We start from the raw sequence: 20,795 nt of genomic DNA, 5'->3' as shown, positions 1-20,795 counted from the left end.
GCCAGAGGTATGTTTTTTTCTAAATAAATTGGGCTGTAACAAGACTATAAAACAGCCCTCCTCATTCAAGGCCTTTTCATTTCATTATGTCAAGATAACAAAGACAAAAAGGCCAAACACGTCGATCAAACCTGGACTGCGCCTTTTTCCTTTTAAAGAATCAGCAAAAGGTTACATAAATAAATCCAATAGAATTATTTAGATTTACACAGGTCTGCCTTTTTAAAACTTCCTTTCTTTGACACATTATTTTAATCGCTGCCCTCGTTCACACCAGAAGTACCCATAACTCAGCGAACTTCCTGCTGCTCCATGAGCTGACACAGAAAGGAAGTGTTGCTAGTACACACTGCATACCAGTTATGACATTTATCTTGAATATACTACAATGGAATCCGTTGTTTAAACATGTCGGGCCGTCCTGTTCTGTTCCATCCGTCACAAAGATATAAATGCGCAGGCTGAGGGCCGCTCGCCACGGACTTCCTGAGAACTGATTCTGAGGGAGGCTGTCTCTTCAACAGTGAGTGCTCCTGGTGGGATCTGACAATGGGTTGCTATTACACTGAGCCACAACACAACACAAACTAATCTCTCAAACTTTGGTGAACAGTAAAACCCCTTAAGCATCCCAGCTGGGGGTTGTGGAGCTGCCCAGATAACCATGCTACAGAGCTGTAAGCATAATCCAGTGATCATTTCTGTAAAGGAAACAAATCCCCTTCTCATATGTTGGGGAGTCTGTTGTATGTATGTGTGTGTGTGTGAGAGGGGGGTTAGCAGACATCCTTAGTGGAAACTATTATGCCAGGGCAATTGCAACATGAAGACGCATGTCCAGCTTTAGGAATATTTCCTGACCTGAATGGGTAATTAAAGAATGAAGATTACGGCATATTATTCTCCATTGACGTGCAATGACCACACTGTTTCCTATTCCCGTAATACACGGGCGGATGCACACATACAGCCATACGCACACATGTACTCACATAGTACACAGTATGCACATACACACTGGAGAGACTTAAGGTCAACATAGCAGAGGAAAATCAACAAAACATGACATGAGACCTGCTGTCCAAAGAATTCAGAGACATTAAAGGGGTATTCCACCAATGTGGTGATGCACTTCCACAAAGTCAGGACACTTGTGAGACAGTTAGGAAAGAATGATCAAAATTGGCGGCCAGGATATCCTGACTTTTAGTGCCTTGTATTGGGTCAAGGTCCAAAAACACTGGATCCTACATTTCCCATAATGCAACCAATAAAACATTTTTGTTTAACTATTGATGCCTGTTAAATGTCTGTGTATTTCAAACCTCATGGACACAGTTTGTAATGTGGGCTTTCTGTCTCCAAAGCACAAAACAAGAAGATGACATTATAAGGGTTGTTTTCTATTTCAAACTTTCTTTTTTTAAAGCTGTTTTCATAGATTAAATTCTACTTGCCATGATGAGTAAACTGATGTTGATGTAAAATTAATGGAAGGCCCTTTTAAATTCTTAAATTTGACATGTACATAGGCAAATGATCACAATGCAGCTTGGAAATACACACAGGAGAGCATTGCACATGTGCTCACACAGACACACCCCCTATCCAAATAGGCTGCGCACACACAGGCACACCTCCAGTCCAAATACTCACACAGACACAGGCTATATGGATATATTCACAATATTAGCAATAGGAATACCATATTAGAAGTATGTACATGTGGAGATTAGTCATTCTTAAAAAATCTAAATAAATACATAACCCAGTCCGCCTGGGGAAAAAAACAATAGTCTTGTCTAATTAAAATTTAAAAAGATTTCAGTGTTCAACCTCTCCACATCGGGTACGCAGCGACCCGCAGAATAAAATCACTTTCATGAGTTATTTACTTTTGCTGAATGAATAGGATCTGTTCAGAATCAATTTCAGCTGCTATGACTCATATTCATATAACGGGAGTACGATGATGATTCAGGGTTTTTACAGGTTAAAGCTGATTCATGAGTCGTCAGTCTCAAAATAAAGTTCGCAGGATAAATTAATAAAGAAAATAATTCCAAACTCACCGGAGAGGCTCTCCAGCCGCCTTGTTCAGTGCTGCTGCCTCAGTGTACCGTCATGTTAAAACTACACGAGGTTACAGGGGAGAGAGAAGTGAAATGTCCGATCCTTATAAACACAAATAAACACTCTGCCCTCGTGCAATATGTCCTCTCTGGAATCTGCCAGCCGCTCATGGTAATAATAATGGTTTTATGTTGCGTCTTTACGCACTTCGTTTCCGTCTGGTGAAAGTTTTCATCCATCGGAATCATTTGAAAACTTCAGTGAAGGGGACTTATTGAGACCCCCGATGTATAAAAAAAGTAGAGACAAAAACCAAGTATTTGTCTCCCCCCACCAACACCACTAACACCACAACATCTCTGGTGGAAAATTGGATCACTTTACCTACAACGGGACCCCCTCCGAAACGTGATGGACACATTGCGTGAAAAGTCAAATTGCCTCAAGGAATGAATGCAAAGAACATGAAGAACATATTTAACAAGCCTTTAAGCTGTCAGGAATGCTTTGTGGTCTGCTGGCCAAAGGGAGAGAAATATGTTAATAATGTAGGCTACTGCCATACCAAATATGGCAATATTGTTACGTCTGAGCTCTGGTGCGCATCTGGAAACGCTTAGCTCTTCTGAATAAAAGGCACTGGAAAGCCAGAAATAGACGCTGTAAACTTATTTCTGCCCACATCTTTAGACTCAGAGAAAAACCTAAAGCTATTTTAAACATGTCCCCTTGCAACATGGTACGAAGGTGTATTTAACTGATTGTTAATTAGCAAAAGCATTCCTGACACAAAAATGATAAGAAGTCTTATATTTACGGAGACATTGTTTAACTGACACTAAAATAAAGTTTATAGCAACCTTTTAATACTTGTTGGCACGTTTTACTTCATGATATTCTCTGGCATGTTGTTATGATGTTATTAACAACAGGATAACAGTAGTAAGTTTTACAACTTAGAACTTGTCAAATGATGCAATGAAACCAAGAAATTATAAAATATCAAATATCTCCTTCACTCATTTGTCTATAAAATGAGAAGAAAAAATCACAATGAAAAAGTTACAATAAAGCACCCAAAGTCCACTACTTCTACAGAAAAGTCCTCTGCTCGCTTCTCACATCTATCAACTCAAGTTCAGAGGAAGAATATGAAAGGGGGATAAACAAGAAGGGAAAAATGTGAGACGGAAAAGTGTGTTCAGATGGGATCCAGGGGGGGAAAAATCCATTTGAGAAAGAAAAAAAGAGAAGCTTTAGACAGGGTGGAGCTTAGGTCTTGGATGGAAAATGCGCCGAGAAACATTCCTGGCATAGTTTGGGAACAGTTCAGCAGGCAGCCCAGGAACGACGTCAGCTTCCCACTACGGTATAAAAGTCCGGAGGTGGCCGGACCTCAGCAGACTGCAACCGCTTTACCGAGAGCTTCAACTACTCTAAAGGAGCCTCTAACAACAGAGACTACCAGAAAACAAATCAAGAGAGACAAGACGACTGAGTGAGGGAATACCTAAGGACTCCTCCGAAGACAGACTATACCTACTTTTCATTAAACTGGGACCAGGATTCATCTTGAACACGCAGAAGAAATTTTATCCAAGATGTTGATGCTTACTGTTGTCGTTACCTTGCTTGGAAGCCTCAATTTGGTGAGTTTTATTATCTCAATTTCAGTCTGAAAGAGAGTTATTATAGTGTTCTGTGTTCAGCCTAAGGAGAGGGGGATAATCACATATTTCGCTAAACGGGAGGAGATGCGGATGGCTTTTCGATAGTTTTGGGGGATATTCTATGTGGCATGACTTAAAAAAGTTTCAGTCTTTAATAGACGATTTGGTTGTTGGCTGTACAGGTCCTCTCCTCTTCCTCCTGCCCCTCCGTGTGTGAGTGTCCGCTGGAGATGCCCAAGTGCGCACCCGGCGTGAGCGTCGTCCTGGACGGCTGCGGCTGTTGCAAAGTTTGCGCCAGGCAGCTGAACGAGGACTGTAGCCTGACCGAGCCTTGTGACCACACTAAAGGGCTGGAGTGTAACTTTGGGGCCAGCTTTGCTGCTGCTACTACTCGTGGCATCTGCCGAGGTATGTATAAAGACCATCTAGCTCCAGATGTGCATGCTTTTGAATTAGTATGAAGACTTTTTTGTTTTGTTTTTTAAATAAGGGGGTTTAATTCAAGAGCATGGGGACCTGAGTGATTTCAGCATTGTTGAAGGCAGATAGAAGGAAACTTAGACTAAACCTCAGAAGTATAGACAGCCCACTGTGGAGGGGAAAGAGACTCCTCAGGCAGTCTGAAGAATTTCACAGTTTAACTGATCCTTACCTGGCAGCCATGTGATGTGTTCAGCAGACGTTTCTGAGCAGAGCAGGAAAGAATAACATTCCTTTCCTCCTGTTTTTCTCCCCTTGCAGCCAAGTCAGAGGGCAGACCCTGCGAGTACAACAGCAGGATCTACCAGAACGGAGAGAGCTTCCAGCCCAACTGTAAACACCAGTGCACATGCATCGATGGGGCAGTGGGATGTGTCCCGCTGTGCCCACAGGAACTCTCCCTGCCCAACCTGGGCTGTGCCAACCCCAGACTGGTCAAGGTAGCAGGCCAGTGCTGCGAAGAGTGGGTGTGTGATGATGGCAAGGACACAGACATCCTGGAGAAGATCTTTGGCAAAGACATGATGACTGAAGAGTTGGAAAGAGATCTCACCAACAGGAACGAGCTCATTTCTATTGTGAAGGGAGGACTCAAGTCTCTACCTGGTAAGAAAATTGTCTTTCATCCTGGAATTTAACTGTGTTTTTCTGGATATATACATAGATCTTAAAATATGTAGGAAGCTACGGCGCTAACGTCTAATCTAATCTTCATTTTAAATCACAGCCTTCAGATCACAGCCTGAAGTCCTCATATTTGACAACCAGAAGTGCATCGTCCAAACCACACCCTGGTCCCAGTGCTCCAAGAGCTGTGGAACAGGCATCTCCACCAGAGTCACTAACAACAACAGCGAGTGCAAGCTGGTCAAAGAGACAAGAATCTGTGAAGTGCGGCCATGCACGCAGTCACCTTACTCCAGTCTGAAGGTAAGCTTGAGCCACCATGACCGAATGTGATGGAAACATGCATGATACTGAAAATGCATCACTTCCGGGGTTTGAGTGCACGACTAATCTCCATCTCCTTGTTGTTTATTCCTCCGCAGAAAGGAAAGAAGTGCAGCAGAACCAAGAAGTCCAGCCAGCCGGTGAAGTTCACATATGCCGGCTGCTCCAGCCTGAAGAAGTACAGGCCCAAGTACTGCGGCGCCTGCGTGGACGGCCGCTGCTGCAGCCCCCACGACACCAGAACCATCCGCGTCAAGTTCCGCTGCGAGGACGGCGAGACCTTCAACAAGAACATCATGATGATCGAGTCCTGCAAGTGCACCTACAACTGTCCCCACACCAACGAAGCCTCCTACCCTTTCTACCGCCTCTCCAACGACATCCACAAGTTCAGAGACTGATCTGATGGTGAAGAACGTCCAAAAACCCCTCAGCGAGAGAAAGAGATGATCAGCAGCACTGGCAGCCAGTGGCAGTCCAGATGAATGCAGGGGTGTAAATAGACTTACCAATCAACTACCAGCTTCTTGTTGTAACTAGATTCCCAAGGAATTGCGGGCTTACATCATGAGGACTTAATGAAGTGCACTGTTTGCTGCGACTACGTCAGCATTCTTAACTAAGAACTGCTTCATATTAATGGAGCATCAGAAGTAGCTTCGTTATGGAGCAAGATGTAATTAATATTTGTACATTTATGTTAGTGGCTGATATCAATTCACTGTGTATATTTTGATCCTTTACATCAGACATGACCCAGACTGTAGACTTGTGTGTGTATATGTAGATATGCACATACGCAACTTCAATTAGCAAACCATCCTGTATCTTAAGAACAAGACACCAAAATGTAACCTCTGGACTTGTATAACAAGTGTGTGGTTCCATTCCCTCCTGACGTGGGCATTATTGTTCATGTTTTGTGGCAGCTATTGAACTCCCTTCATGAAAAAGACAAAGCGAAACATGTCAAAGGATGAATGAATGTTTTTATTATTGTTATTATTATTATTTATCAAAAATGTAGCTACTTTATTTGGATATTATGTGTCATACTGGAATAAATTGTAAAATGATTTAATTTTATATGCTACAAATAAAACTGATTTATTTATGAAATATGACATATGCCTGAGTTCAGTCTGTTCAAACAAAGTGCGATGCCATCATTCAGAGGGTATTTACGTAGAACATCCTCCTGTTATATCATTGTGTAGACCCAACAGATTCTCAGACAGACACTGAGCAGGGTCAGTGTGTTCTTATATAACAACCTTGGAGGCTCTCTCTCTCTCTCTCTCTCTCTCTCTCTCTCTCTCTCTCTCTCTCGCTCCTGACTTTCTGTGCTTTGGAATGCCATTCTGCAGCGAGCTAGCTTGCTTTCATTTGATCTGGCTAAGCCATACACTTGACTGATTCTTAGCGGGGGGAAAAAAAAGATTAAGTCCACGAGTAGCAATGAGTATGGGAGTATGCCAAGAATCTTAAGTGCTGCTCTGAATGGGCTGGGATTAGACACCATGCAAGGGGGACAATGACTAGTATTGTATACAATGGGCTGTATACAAAGAATTGCATTCCCCGGTAAGCTTTTTTTTCACACAGCGGACTGGCACTACCAAATTGACCTAATTCATTAGCAGTTGTCTTTTAAAGTGAATTAGTTGCATTGGCCTCTGTTGGCTCTTAAACTGCAGGGGTCTGCTAAACAGTTGTAAACAGCCCTGCGAAGTAGGGAGGGCTTAAGTCTGCCTTCCAGGTCTCAGTTTAACAGGCTTTAAGAAATACTATTATGAGGTAGAAAAAGAGGAAGGACAGGAAACAGGGGTAACATAGTTGTTTATGTTGTCATAGAAACTTCAAATTCAGTTTTCCAGCTAGTGAAACAATGTGTTGCTACTGTCAAAAACACCGCTTGACTCCTGCTCTGGTGTTGTCATTATTTATGTGGACTCAGATTGGTCCTTCATGCTTTAAGCTTTTAAGTTTTATGACCCCCAAGGTACATGAAACCCGCGCAATATGAAATGCATAATTAAAGAGCACAAGTCTGAAAAGGATGTGTGCTATTTTTCTTTTTGAGACGCAGGATTTGTTGGCAGATGTGTGCACCTGGTACAAATACCTACAGTGCAGTTTGAACTGGGGTAGGTAGAGCAGAGCTCAGGGGCAACGACAGGGAAGGGTTTCTTTTTTTTTGATCCAGGTAGAGGGAGTGGCTCAGGAATGCAGCAGTGGCTCAGAAAGCAGACATCCTGATGGGCGGCAGATGTTGGAAACTATTTCAGAGCAACATGTTCACTTTAGCTAAGAAGATTTTCCAAATATACACAAGCACTTCCCAAGTGCTCACTCGCATCCCACAAAAGGCCTTTTTACCTCCACACAAACAAGTGTAAAAAAAAACCGCATCTATCTGAAGGTGTGACACAACCTTTCTGCACAGCTGCTGGAAATAAGTCTTAATCGGGTGCATTTAAATAGAGGTTGAGCAGGACACATTGCCTTTGATTGAGCTGCATACCGCACAGGATGTGCCCACTGAGGTTTTACAGATTGCTCACATGAAAGGCTTCTGAGGTTTACCTAATCACAAAGATGTGTGGCTACCCCTTGCAGCCCGGATTTTACAGACCAAACACTTTCTGGGAGACCTTTTTTTTTTTTTTGCTCTTTCCCTTTCTGTTGCTGCCTTAAAGAAGAAGAACATTTCCATCCCGGTCATTCAGAGTTTGGAAAGTGCCGCGCAATCACAAGGTCATTTGTCTTGTTGACACAATGCAGCTAACTTGGCTATGTAATGGCATCTGTATGTTATGTGAGCAGTCCTTTCGGTCATCCGTAGCATTCCTTTATAATGTACGGAGTAGCACAGTTTACAATCCCTCAGCCTTCACAGAGAACCCAAAGATCAGGATCATTGTGAGAAATCATTTGTGGTGTCCCTGCCAACTCAGCACAAACCTGTAAAAACTATCGCTCTCAGACACACATGCGCCCCTGCAATTAAATCACTCAGTGACTACCTCATTCCCTTAACCCAAAATGTTTTTATATGACAAAGACATTAGCATTAAAGCTTCATCAAGCACTACGTAATGCAGTGCAACCAGAAGCTAGAGAGCGGTCATTACAACGTGCTGGAAGCTGCTGAGCACTGATGTCAGCTATTTAACAGCCCCCTTGTCTCTCACCTCAGATTAATATTTACTGTTATAAGGAACCCGGGGGCAAGAAGCAAGGAGGGTTAGAGGCTGGCTTCAAGTACAAATGCAGAGGCAGCCAGTTGTTTAAAAAAAATGCACCACCTGCTGGATGTAATAGGAAAAAGCATTCTGTGTTTGAAATGTAATTAGACTGACTCACCTGATGACACCTGCACATTTTAAAGATTCATCAAATATGCGGCTGAAACTGAATTAACGTCTTACAAATTGTTATACAACTATGTATTTGCATATTAAATGTTACATGTCTCACTCAAACAAAGTGATGTAAAAGACATCCATTTGCCAAATTCTGACAGGGTGTGGGACCCTCTTGTTAAATCAGCGTGAACACACACACACACACACACAGACACACAGACACACAGACACACACACACACAGACACACACACATCTTCTGACACACCCAATCGGATTCCCATCTGTAATTACATCGGGATAACTGATGAGGAGGCTTAGGGAAAAAATCAGAGTCGATTCCCTCCCAGGCTGTTGGATTGTTCAGCCGGTCCCCAGAGGGCCGCTGGCTACTGGAGTGATTATTTGCTCAAACAAACTGAGCATTGATGGGAGAGGCAGCATTGAGTCTTTGGGCGTCTTGAGTCTCAGCCCAATGGAGACAAAGTTGGACTGAATAATCTCCAAGGGGGCACATACCGTGAACAGCTGAGCTAATGTTGGCATATCTTCCTCGCTGTTGTTTAACATGGGCAGACCACTAACATCACATAATCAGGAGCGGTCATTGTGCCTTCACCACCCTTAAAATGTTTAAGGGATTTTAACACACAGCGCTTTTCTTGCAATCACAATTGCCTCCCATAATGGCTATAAAGTGAGAAATCATGGAACCACGATATAAGGTACATTTTTGCTGCATCTTCAATTTCAGCGCAGCAACAAATGTTAATGTATAACCTTTTTTTATTTATAAATACAATCCCTCAATATCTACAGACTTTTACACTCTTGTATCACCTGTAGATATCTAATAGTTAATATAATTACTTAATATTTAGCTAATTTACAGAAGGCGGATCTTAACAATTAAAAAGTGTGACGCATATCCAGAAACTTTCCAAGAAAGAGAGCTGCTGCCTTCTTGTGTTCCATATATAGATAGATACGCTCACATTCGACATCCACATGAACCTTTTAGTAAATGCCATAATGCAGAGAAGCAATATTAATTTATTTCACAGACCATTTAAAACTTCACAATGATGGACATTTAAAAATGTGATTTGAACTCTTGAGCAGTGGTGCGCCTCTGGTCAGGATGAGGATTTTGCTGACATCACTATGGAACATAAAGTGACGAGTGATGTATTTTCCTACTCTTTTGTCTCTCCCATGCTGGGTAATTGCAGGCTGGTATCCACAATTGTGGCGGGATAAGGGCTAGTAAGGTCTCAGTTATTATATCGACACCCATTTTCCCCTGTAAACACAATTTCTGATTTCTTCTGCATCTTTTGATTGTTGGAGCTAACAATGGTTGTGCCATGGAAATAGCTAATGAGCGGCAACTATGACTCGAGGCTTCGTGCACTAGAAAGTGCCCGCTGGCCTCCACTTTTCACAAACTGCAATTTAGTAAACCACACAAAGAAACACATATAAATGTAAGGAAAGACGCACATACACATGCACTTACCAAACACACACACACACACACAGGCCTTACTTTTAGTAGTCTTAATGCCAGTCTGTAGATAAACTGACAGACTTAGCAAAATAGATAGCAATGCACAATGTGGTGACATTCAAGATGTTGCATGAGAGTGAAAAATGGCATGGCATTTTAAATGTTTTTATCCCAGAGTTTAAAGACATCATGGTGCATAATTAATTTAAGTGTTGGGGTTTTCAGCACAAAAAGCTTTTCAAATGTTATATCCCAAGCCAGGTGGTATATATAGTCCCTTCCAGCATATTTTAAGCCTGCTTTTGGGATTCTTCCCAATTGGACACATCAAAAACACCTCCGTCTTGCCCTCATTGACTCTAAAATGCTTTCCATACTTCACATTGGGCTGCATCATTGAGCAGCCCTTGGAGGTACTGGGTCTCATAGCAACTGCTTCACACTGAGCCCCACATTACCTCAGGACATGACCAGACACACTAACTTAAGATCAACAGCAATTATAGCCAGAAAAGAGGATCAAACATGGCAGATCAGACGATATGATTTCAAAGTGAATCATCATTGGCAATTAATCGTGTCGGGCTAAGGTGTTTGTTTTTGACAGTGCACGACGGACATAAATATCCACTAAGTGGATTTGGGATTCCTTGGTGGCCTCTGGGTTTAAAGGTTCTGACCATGAAGCACAATATTCACAATATATATTCACAATATTCCTGATTTGAATCAAGTACTTAATATAGCGGAAGCTGAAGGGGTTAGCCCAATTATTGGATACCTAGAGTATGTTTTTGTAATCAGTTCATTCCACCTAGGCCCCTGGCTTCACCTTCCGCTCAACTGGTAACACACCAGACCCCTTGCTTGCCTGTGAGGCTCCCTCCCAGGTCTGGTTTAAGGAACTGGACCTGGTTTCCCAGATCTGGCAAGGTCACATCCTCCCAAAAATGATGTAGGTCTTTAAATCACATTTAGTGTGACCTCCACCTGAGACCAGTTTGCTTTTGGGAGACCCTACCAGAAGATGACAACACAGCTCCCACGGTCATGGGGGCACGCAAACTCCTCCACCACAAAATGACAATACTTCATTTTTGCCATGTTATTTAAATAGTAAGAATGTAAATCACTCTGCATAGGCAGAACTTGCATTATTATTTCAACCAGATGCAATTAAAAAGGTATGCAGCTGGGAAATAAGTGAAGTTAGATGTCACTGGGATCCTTTGGTGCTCCCTTTAAACCTTGTAAAGCAATACAGTGCAGATTTTTAACAAGGTTTATATACAATTAGAACATAACAGAAAACAGAAAGTCTCAAGGCAGGTGCTCTAAAAACAACTTCCCTACGATAACTCAAGGCTGATAATAAAAGAATAACAGACAACAAGCAGGCTGTGTTGGTTCGGACTGTCAGATTGAGAAAAGACAGACAAAAGGGAACAAGTGAATCACTTCCTGCAAACAACTTACTGGGGATCAGTCTCCGAGGTGACCGCGGTGACAACATCGCTGGTCTGTTTGTGTTGAAGTGTGGTAGTGGCTTTTGTTTACTCTAAGAGAAGGATGAATTCAATCAACCAAAGGCTCTGGAGCTTTCTACCTCAATCTGCTCTAAAGGGTGACCTAGTAGGTAAGTAATACTCGTGTTGTGTACAAACTAAAGTCCTCACTTGACCTGCACGTGATGAGTAAGGACTTATGATCACAAACATTGAGCCTGTGCATCCTGGGAGGGTAATCTTTTTGTTGACCAAAGACAACTTTTAGTATTACCAAAAAATAAAAATGGTTTTAGATTTTATAATAGCCTTACAAGCTTGACAATGAACAGACCGTAGAAAACCACCGTGGTACAGCATTTCTCTTTTTAGGAAAAACAGATGGCCTCATTTAGTGGTACTTCTCTATGTTTGGAACAGGCAGATAAGCAAAACATCGGTTGAATGTCAATTCAAAATGTGAAATAAGCATGCAAAATTGTAGACTTGGTTGCAGATGAAAAGCGTCTGATTTTGAGCTCTGAAAATGTTTTCCATGTATTTTGGAGGTTCTGCTTGATAAATGATTCTTAATGTGCCTAATGACAACCACTCCGTGTGCCATGTGAAACTGGGTGACATCAGGCCCTGGAAACATGATGTTGTGCTTCAGTACCTGCCTTCCCTGATGCAGAGTTCTGGGCCACCACAGCAGAGTCGTGTCCCGAAGCTGCTCTCATAAAAAGCAGCTCTGCACGCAGCACAATTGAGCCCTGCCCACTTAATCAAGACTAATTCAGTGCAAACCAACTACAGAAATTTCAAAGGGCAATTTACTTAAATTAGAGGAATTATTTCCAAAGCTTGTGTACTCCACAGACTAAAAAAAGCTCACATTTACTTTTAACAGCAAACAGAAACAAAAACAGAGCTTTTGTGCGGTCACATTGAGTAACTTTATTGAGATAGAAAATTAAGAGAACTGCTAAAATAAAATGGGTGGTAATTCAAAACAGGCAAAGCCATGACAAATAAAGGAACAGATGTGTGGAGGCACCAGAGGTTTGTACATTCATCCACTTGGTGATATGAGACATCAGTTTTTTTACACTTTAGTGTCATAGTCTGCTAGAACGGTGCCACATATCAAAGTACTGAATGTTTTTTATTCTGCATGGAAAACAGATTTTGAATGAGTAGTTAGAATCACTCAAATGCTCACCAAACACAGCCCCATCGTGGCTCTGCTGGGACACAACATCCTTGTTGCTTCTTAAAGGAATTGAGAAATACACTTATTTGCTTTCTTGCCCAAAGTGAGAGTAAGGTTTGGTGGGTGGATTTTGGCATCTTTGGACTGAGCCAAGCAAGCTGTTTCCCCGTTTCCAGTCTTTATGCTAGACTACTTATCCAGCTGTTGGCTGTAGCTTTGTATTTAACAGAAAAATATGAGAGTGGTATCAATCTTTCATCTAATTGTAGACAAAAACGTAAAAAAAAAGAAGCATATTTTCCTGTGTGTGGTCAAAACTTGTCAGCCCATTTTGTACATGTTTCCAACGATTGTATACATCAGGTCCAAGAGAAAGCTGAAAGAAACAACATTTTGTACATTACAAGAACGTGGTCCAACATGAATGGCAAGCTGCATTACAATGGAACCTAAATGACAAGGAGTAAATGAGTTAGGGGTCTCTGCGTCCTCCCTCGCAGAGAGATGCGCAGTCAGATGTGAGATCATTGCCTCCGACTGCAAAAGGGTGGAAAATGCGTCATCACATGCCAGACATCAAAGAGCGGCCGTCCATAGGGGTTAACATCCATCAGAGGTTATAAAAACACATCTATAAACACAGGCCCCACCAATGAGCCACACTGTCAATTATTTCTGGCATTCTGTTGTCGTAATAAACTAACATTAGGTAAGAATACAGTACGCAGAGGCTCCACATGCGTACGAACGTTCACACGAGGAGACACCCCAGAGGTGTCAGAAAAACGAGCATGTCAACATTAACTTTTATTAGCTGATGGAAAAATGAGACTAATGATCAAACTGAAGCTTGACAGGAGGGAGAGATTTGTTGAACTTCAAAGGTGATGGAGGCACAGCGAGATGCTGGTTTCCTTTACTTTTCAAATAAAACAAATAGTCAACGGAGGGACACATGACCTACTGGGTGTTAAACACAAAGACTTCTCTTTAACTGCTGCGCTATAACATAATAACAAATAGCAATTTTATTTATAGAGCGTTTTTCGAGATACTCAAATATGTTTTACACGACATAGAAAAAGATCCGTGATTAAAAACACACTGGGAGGCGCAAAGTAGCATAAGACATTAAATCAAACCATTAAAGGCCATTTGTTCACAAACAAGATTTATACTGACATTTATTAGCAGTACTTGAGCTTTCAATTATATCACATGATCATAATGAACAGATGGAGTGTGATGACGATGATGGAAAGCCCCAGAGCAGCTAATAAATGGACCTAAAGATAGTGATTATAGAAATGAGCAGACAGAGAGACAAACACCGTTTCTAAGGTAAATAATGACTTTAAGTGAACTGAATAAAGCTTTCACCTAAATATCTGATGTCTGATACTAGCATCAGCATCCACTACAGATGAGCAGCAATTAAAACAAATGCAAACAGATTTCCAAAAAAGGTCTTTATTTAAAGAAAGCATGTTTCCATACAGATTAGCTAAACTGAAATTATAAACATTAAGATTGAAATGATTCCATATTTACCGACAATGATACAGCGGTATTAACTATTGCTCTCGTTTCTTTAAACAATCCGTTTAAAACAACAGTCTGTGGCATTGGTCCACTGTACACTGACACAAGATTGATGACTTCCTGTCAGATATATGTCTGCCTTCTCATTCATTTCGCACTGAACCTCTATCTGGGCATTATCATTCCAGTCCACAGCTGACAGCAGCATTAGCCGACTCCTTTTCATCATGGCAGTGATGGGTATGAACAGGCTATTTCACAGCATCCTCCTGAGTCATACTGACCTCAGCACTCTTCTCTGACAGCTCAATTGTCATCAGTGGAACCTCATTTATACACGGATCCCTGCGTCTGTCACCGAGTTTAATAAGACCATCATCAACAGTAACGTCCACACTGTCTTTAATCACCTCCATGTCATTAGCGGGGCTTTTGGAACCATCACGGCTCTTACCACATGGGGTACTGGCTTCAGCATTTCTTTTCTCCTCCTCCTCTTCATCACTACTGTCTAGGATCTCTCCCTCCTCTATATCTTTCTTCCCCGCTTCTCTTTTGGCCCGTTTCACTTGTGGGGGTTCAGTTTCAGGACTGGTCTCCGGGGTTCCTGTCCAGATGTTGCTTCCCCTCGGGGTGCAAGCTCCTTGTAGGGATGGTGAAACTTGGATCACACTCTCCTTCTCTCGGTCCACCCGTTCCCTCTTTGTTGCAAATCTATTGCAGGCTGATGCAGGTTCAGCTGAAACAATATGACCCCATTTGTGTGTAAAAAGCATGATTAAACACAGCTCTTGCAACAGTGAAAATCTTACAAGTCCAAACGTATACACAAGTGATCAGAGCGGACAGTTGCACAAAGATGGTTTAGAGCACAGCTGGGGTCATGCTTAAATGGTGAGAGGAACACTACAGACAGTTTGGGAATGGTGACGCTATGCTTTGGCTCCATGCTGGTTTGCAGGGTGAGGCAGCGTGCCAAGCAATTAGTTATGCAATAAAGTGGAATAGACATGTGTGAAAGAAAGGCTGCAAAATAAATGACTGTAAGAATGATAATTGTGAATTGTAAGCAATTACTCCATGATCTCCGCAAAGTCTGCTGAACTATAAAACCCGTGAACCCATTTACGTAAAATTCACTTTTGCTCAACACATTTTCGCCTGCACCCTAAGACAACGCTATCAAGCTGAGCCTATAATGTGAAAGATTAATTTAATTCAGCTTTTATTCTTTTTGCTGTAAAACAGGAAACAAATAAAAAGCTATGTCTGCCTCCCATTAACCATTTATCTTTGGCATAGATTAACATGATACGTTAAGAATTTGAGCTATGGGTTGAGAGCATTCTCAACAGACCATATCAAAATGTGAGCCCGCTTTGGTCCAACGTTGACAAATATAACTGATGTAGTCAAACATTTTCCAGCATCAGAACAGATTACAAATTTAGACGTAGTTGTTGTCTAGTTGTCTAGTGTTAATATTTTCATTAGAGACCAGTCAATAAAGCTTGAGGTTATTTGCGTAAACCCGGTTCTATCATGAGTGTAATGTCTCACTATGGAATAAGCTGCCTCTGATATCCACAGAAGGACCTTCTCCATTACACCACCCAAGTGGCTGGCAGCTGTGATGTCTCCACCTCTATATATGGCCAACACAGTGTCACTTGTCATCCAAACACCACTGCTCGCCTCAGAAGCTAAGCTATTTTTACCTGTATAAGGGCACGTTAACACATGCCTCCGGTTCACTTCCATTATATGCGACGTGTGGAGTTCAACTGTGGTGAACTTCCCGGCAGATATATGCTAGTTTGTTGGGGATTCCAGGTAGACAACAGTAACCGTAGACTAATGTGGAGTTGCTCACTAGCTAGCATAAGTAGGTTTGGCTACACCTAGCTAGCTAACAGTGAAAGAATGCTACGGTCACCTCACTGATAATACTTTGCGGGGCGTGTCCCGTTGTGAAACGTTGAAAAGAACTCATTGTAATTATAATGGATGTGTATTGGTAGGAATCTGGCATCGATACATATCATAACACATCGGTTACGATTCAATATACTGTGAAACTGTAAACACAAAGATATATTGCAATTTTTAAAATCTAATTTTAGGAAAACTATCTGCCACAAATCATTGCATGTAAACTATCAATTAAAAATAGATATGTTCTTACACCACTAGTAATTAGGTTTGCTTTGGATTAACTGACTTCACTTTGAATAGTGATTTTAAAACTATAAAAAACATTCAACACTGACCCGGATAACAGGTAACAAGGTTAAAATGTCATCAAAGACAAGCTGGCTCAGGGTCAATAAGGTACATATTCAGCCTCGACTGGCTAAAAGTAGTTAAAGCCAGAATACTGACCAGCTGCATGCTGCATGGTTGGAGCCTGCTAGACCCTCAACATTACTTTATGCTCAGTGGATGTGCCGCTGCCACAGTGTCCGATTGCTCTTTATCACTTCCTGCCCAGCTTCTCAGGCCATGGCATTTGCAATTATCAGGATGTTTCAATGTCTAACATTATAGCAAAACAGTGTGGCACCAAGGCCTTATCACTGAAAACACACACACACACACACACACACACACACACACACACACACACACAGTCCGACTAAAATGACCTCATTCGTCATTCAGCCCGCCTGGGTCTGACAGTGTAATGATACTGGGTTAGTGTGGTCTTTTGTGACCATACTGAGATATGCGTACACAGTTTGACCACACTGGGTAGGAGCACTAACGCTGTATGCTTTTTCATGTTACGCAGTTGTACTTTGTCATGACTCTTCTTGGCCTAAACATTTTGGCACTGGAAGAGACAAACAGGTGAGAAAAGCCACAGGCTCATCACTGTTTTCTCATCTTCTGTCATTCCATAACTCATGAAGTCATCGTTCAAAAGTAAGCCATGTTTGATCTTCTTTTTGGCCACGGTCACTGTTGAGGTTAAGTTGATGTGTGTGATGCTGTGCAGAACACCCTCATTTCCCTTGGGGTAGCATGTTGCCATAGTGAAAAATAAGGGAACAGGGAGTCGCAAAGTCTCAGCTGGAGAAACCAGGAGATGATACAATGCTGTTGGAATTGGGGAAGTGGAGAGGGGTTTGTGTTTTGGGGCTGCGTAGGGTTTTGACTCATGTCATATGTCCACCCATTTGTTTAGTTACAGAAAAGGTAAGTGAAACAGGAGGCATAAAGCTTAATATGGTGATGAAGAAATTAAGGAATAAAGCATTAGTATGTTAGTAGAAATTGGTTTGAGGGCATGACATGTAAAGCTAGATAAGAATGTTTTTTTTACCTGGTCCTTTCGGTGGATAATCCTTCCAATGATCTCTTAGTACAACATGCAGCACGGGATATTCAATCAGTGTTTTGTAGCTCAGGTTGTCCCTTAGGGTCTTGCGAATGTCCAACTGATGGTACCTATTTCAGATAAAATTGAGGCACAAAAAGAGGTGATTACAAGGTAACTCAGTTACAGCATGCTGGGTGAATTATGTTACATTAGGCTAATTGTAGGTAATTTCAAGCTTGGCAAGTAGCAACAAAGACAAGAGTAAAAATGGCCACGGTTGTTAAAACTCTTTAACAGGCAACTGCTGCTTTTTATTCCCAGCCGCTTGTGGCACGTTGATGGCTGAGAATCATTTAAGGATTGATAGAGATTTGAGTCATTGCTTGGTATATTGAAGATCCCGCTTGGTGCTCGTCTCTAGAGATGGAAACTGACTTTACCAAGAATCAACAACATCTCTCACCCCTCCTTAAGCTCTTTGTATGAGATGACATCAGTCTAGTCTTGTCTCCAAGTAGTCCTGTCATGCATTAGTGATGGTCATAAATCACCAGACTAAATAGTTAACTGGATTCTTGGGAGACAAGGCTTGCCTCTACACTCAACTGATTCAAAACCATCCAATTTCCAAGGCTGTCATCTCCAAAAATACGAGGCATCATATATTTTGAATATATACAGTAACTGGCACCAACCTCACCGACTGTCAAACCCATGCCAGACTGAAGATCGTTGAGCCATTGTTTGTTTTGCTAAAAGCACAAGCAGACTGAGAACCGCCCAGGTAGACACCCACTCCCAAAGCCAATCAAAGCACTCTGCTATAATGTGACATTTACAGGTCTTTACTGGTGGGCCAGCTTCCAAGAAGCCCTCCCTCCTGGAAGAGTTTCTCTTAGGTGGGCTAGAGATCATTTTTGCACAATCCCACAAATAAATGTCTAAATGTTTTTGGTACTTCCTGCAGGACAGGATAAAGGTAAGAAGGGATAGCCTGTGGGTCTTTCTGGCCCACCTCCACATCACAAGAGTAGAAGTAGATTATGTAAAGATGGATTCTAGGGTAGAAAGCAAAAAGGTACCAACGATAGGGTCAAGGGTTAAGCAATGAAACCAGTTTGTGAAGCTGGTATGTGCAAAGTCATTAAAGAAAGCAGGATATCTATAAAGGACTGTATCCGTTTGCTATGTGCATACCAGACAAATACTGTTTCCATTTCATTTGTTTTTATGTCTGAGTTGTAATAAATTAATGTTCACGGATGTTTTTTATTTTTGGATGGAGACACAAACTAAGCAAGAACATAAGTGTTTATAAACAACAGTGAGAGAGGGCAAAGCAGATTGTAGCTCCCTGTGGTGTTGATGCGATTGTTAAAGTTCTGGCCATTTCTAAAAACACAGCTGGATGGCTCAGCCAACAACACGCACACATCTGGTCTCTATATAGTGTTCTAGTGAATGAACAGAACAGAGGGCAACACTGATGTTCTCTACACGGAGGTTCCTATTGTTTTCCCCTGCACTGCTGAGACCCATGCGCAGAGATATAGCAAAGCAAGGACAAAGAAACAATGCAAATATGTTGATGCAGAAAAGACATAATTGCGATAACAAATCCGATTTTTGAAAATGCAGATTAATTTAGTGCAAAAATAAACTGGGCATGTATATTTTGTGACAACATTGTTTTGAGAAATTGACATATTGTAAGAGAAATGTTCTCGTTTAGGTCTGTGTTGTATTTGGACACGGTTGTGCTGCTGGCCACAGACTGCTTGCAGATCTCTGAAATCTGTGAGCCAAACATAGTACGCACATTTTGGACAACAAATCAGAGCAAAATGTTCCAATGACATTGCAACTCATTGTGTGCCAGCGTTTCCATTATCCGGTACTTACTAGTAAAATGTGTGTGTGACAAATTTAAATCTCTCCTGTCATAATACCTCGTGAAAATAATGCCATGTAAGCACAATTTGAATTGTATTGAACTAGGCTAAAAATCAATTTTCCACAATTCATTATCACTCTGTCCCCTCAGAACTTCAGCAATATGCTGAACTAGCCATCCAAACCATTCATTCAGATCATTTTGGCCAAGACATTACCGGCAAATAAACCCCAGCCACTCTGATGCCACGAATACGAATCGGCGTGGGAAGTCTTCATCAGGAACTTTAGCTAAATATATTCCGAGTGGGCCAAACTGGATCGCGGAACATTTCAGCGCACAGCGTTAAATTGTTCGAGCAACCAGAACGCCGCCATCAGCAGCCGGTCTGATGAGTGTGCTCCCCATGTGATTGTTGCTTTGATCTAAAAGCCATCCATCACTATCCTCAGCATCAACCTTTTTTAATATATAGTAGCCTTGTGCATTTTGCATATTTTTGGATTGGTGAAGAGACGTTTCATGTGTACAGAGGAGTGCATCACCAGGCCTTTGAGGAGAAACTGTCCAAAAAGTGTGAGTCAGTATCCCCATATTTTTAAAGGCAAGCTGAGGGAGAGCAGATGGACAGGGTCAGGAGGGCTAAGGAGAGGGTTTGCCACATTTATGTGAGCGAAAGCACTGCCCTGGACAGGACAGAAACATTACTGTCTGTCGGGTCCACAACACTGGTTAAATAAACTGAATGCACACAGAGGTTTCTTTTTTTGACTGCAAATGTAAAAACAGCCTCTCTACCTCTGGCACGTCAACACGCTGACTGAGAGGAAAAGAGGTAAGGGAAAGGGCATCCTCTGGATCTTAGGGAAGGATGAATAAAAAAACAAACATTAAATAATAACACAAACAAACATCCAGAAGGGTGTGAATGGTTCCCTTGATGCACGGCCTGTCTCATTTCCAGTAGGAGAATGTTGACTGGTTGCACAGCTATGTTTAGTTTAGCATAACAGCTCCTTTATTGGAGTGGGTTGATATTCCAGTAGAAAGTCATACCCTTTGTGTTAGACTTGGCAAACAGCTTCTAAGTAGCCATGACTACTGCTGTCCATGACTTCATAACATTAATAATACGCAAAATTAGGGGCTTCTTCTAAGACCACATTTTTCAAAAAGGCCCCTTTGTTGTCACAATAATTTGACCTGGTTTGGGACCCCTAAAATGGGATGTGACCTCTGTCTGTAGGGGCCTCTTTTCTTATTAGAGCCATGGTCCAGTTATGTAACTG

The 20,795-nt window shown here is 41.8% G+C and overlaps 2 protein-coding genes across 3 annotated transcripts in view; one reads left to right on the top strand and one right to left on the bottom strand.

Moving 5' to 3' along the window:
- Positions 1–3,395: 3,395 nt before the first annotated feature.
- ccn1 (cellular communication network factor 1) lies at positions 3,396–6,298 on the top strand. Its single transcript, XM_029429019.1, has 5 exons — positions 3,396–3,722; positions 3,926–4,151; positions 4,485–4,829; positions 4,951–5,153; positions 5,273–6,298. Exons 1-5 carry the CDS (start codon positions 3,675–3,677, stop codon positions 5,573–5,575), a joined length of 1,125 nt encoding a protein of 374 aa, XP_029284879.1. The 5' UTR covers positions 3,396–3,674; the 3' UTR covers positions 5,576–6,298.
- A 6,208-nt stretch (positions 6,299–12,506) lies between these two features.
- Positions 12,507–20,795, bottom strand: part of znhit6 (zinc finger HIT-type containing 6) — a 31,059-nt gene continuing 22,770 nt past the window's right edge. Inside the window, exons 9-10 of one of the 2 annotated variants that reach the window (XM_029428949.1) lie at positions 17,616–17,740; positions 12,507–13,124 (exon numbers count right to left, since the gene is read on the bottom strand). In XM_029428949.1, coding sequence (XP_029284809.1) covers positions 13,108–13,124; positions 17,616–17,740 — 142 coding nt within the window. In that variant the 3' untranslated portion in view covers positions 12,507–13,107. Of the gene's footprint in view, positions 13,125–14,202; positions 15,030–17,615; positions 17,741–20,795 lie in introns of those variants that run through there. The other variant, XM_029428948.1, reaches the window with a different exon arrangement.

The sequence above is a fragment of the Cottoperca gobio genome, chromosome 4, assembly GCF_900634415.1.
Source record: "Cottoperca gobio chromosome 4, fCotGob3.1, whole genome shotgun sequence".
Classification (NCBI taxonomy): domain Eukaryota; kingdom Metazoa; phylum Chordata; class Actinopteri; order Perciformes; family Bovichtidae; genus Cottoperca; species Cottoperca gobio.
This window is presented reverse-complemented; position numbering and strand designations above follow the sequence as displayed.

What these genes read in the sequence shown, in the direction of transcription:
- ccn1 (XM_029429019.1), top strand. Translation starts at nt 3,675, where the DNA reads ATGTTGATGCTTACTGTTGTCGTTACCTTGCTTGGAAGCCTCAATTTG. An exon ending in AGGACTCAAGTCTCTACCTG is followed by an intron (nt 4,830 to 4,950) that starts GTAAGAAAATTG and finishes TTTAAATCACAG; the next exon opens with CCTTCAGATCACAGCCTGAA. An exon ending in CACCTTACTCCAGTCTGAAG is followed by an intron (nt 5,154 to 5,272) that starts GTAAGCTTGAGC and finishes ATTCCTCCGCAG; the next exon opens with AAAGGAAAGAAGTGCAGCAG.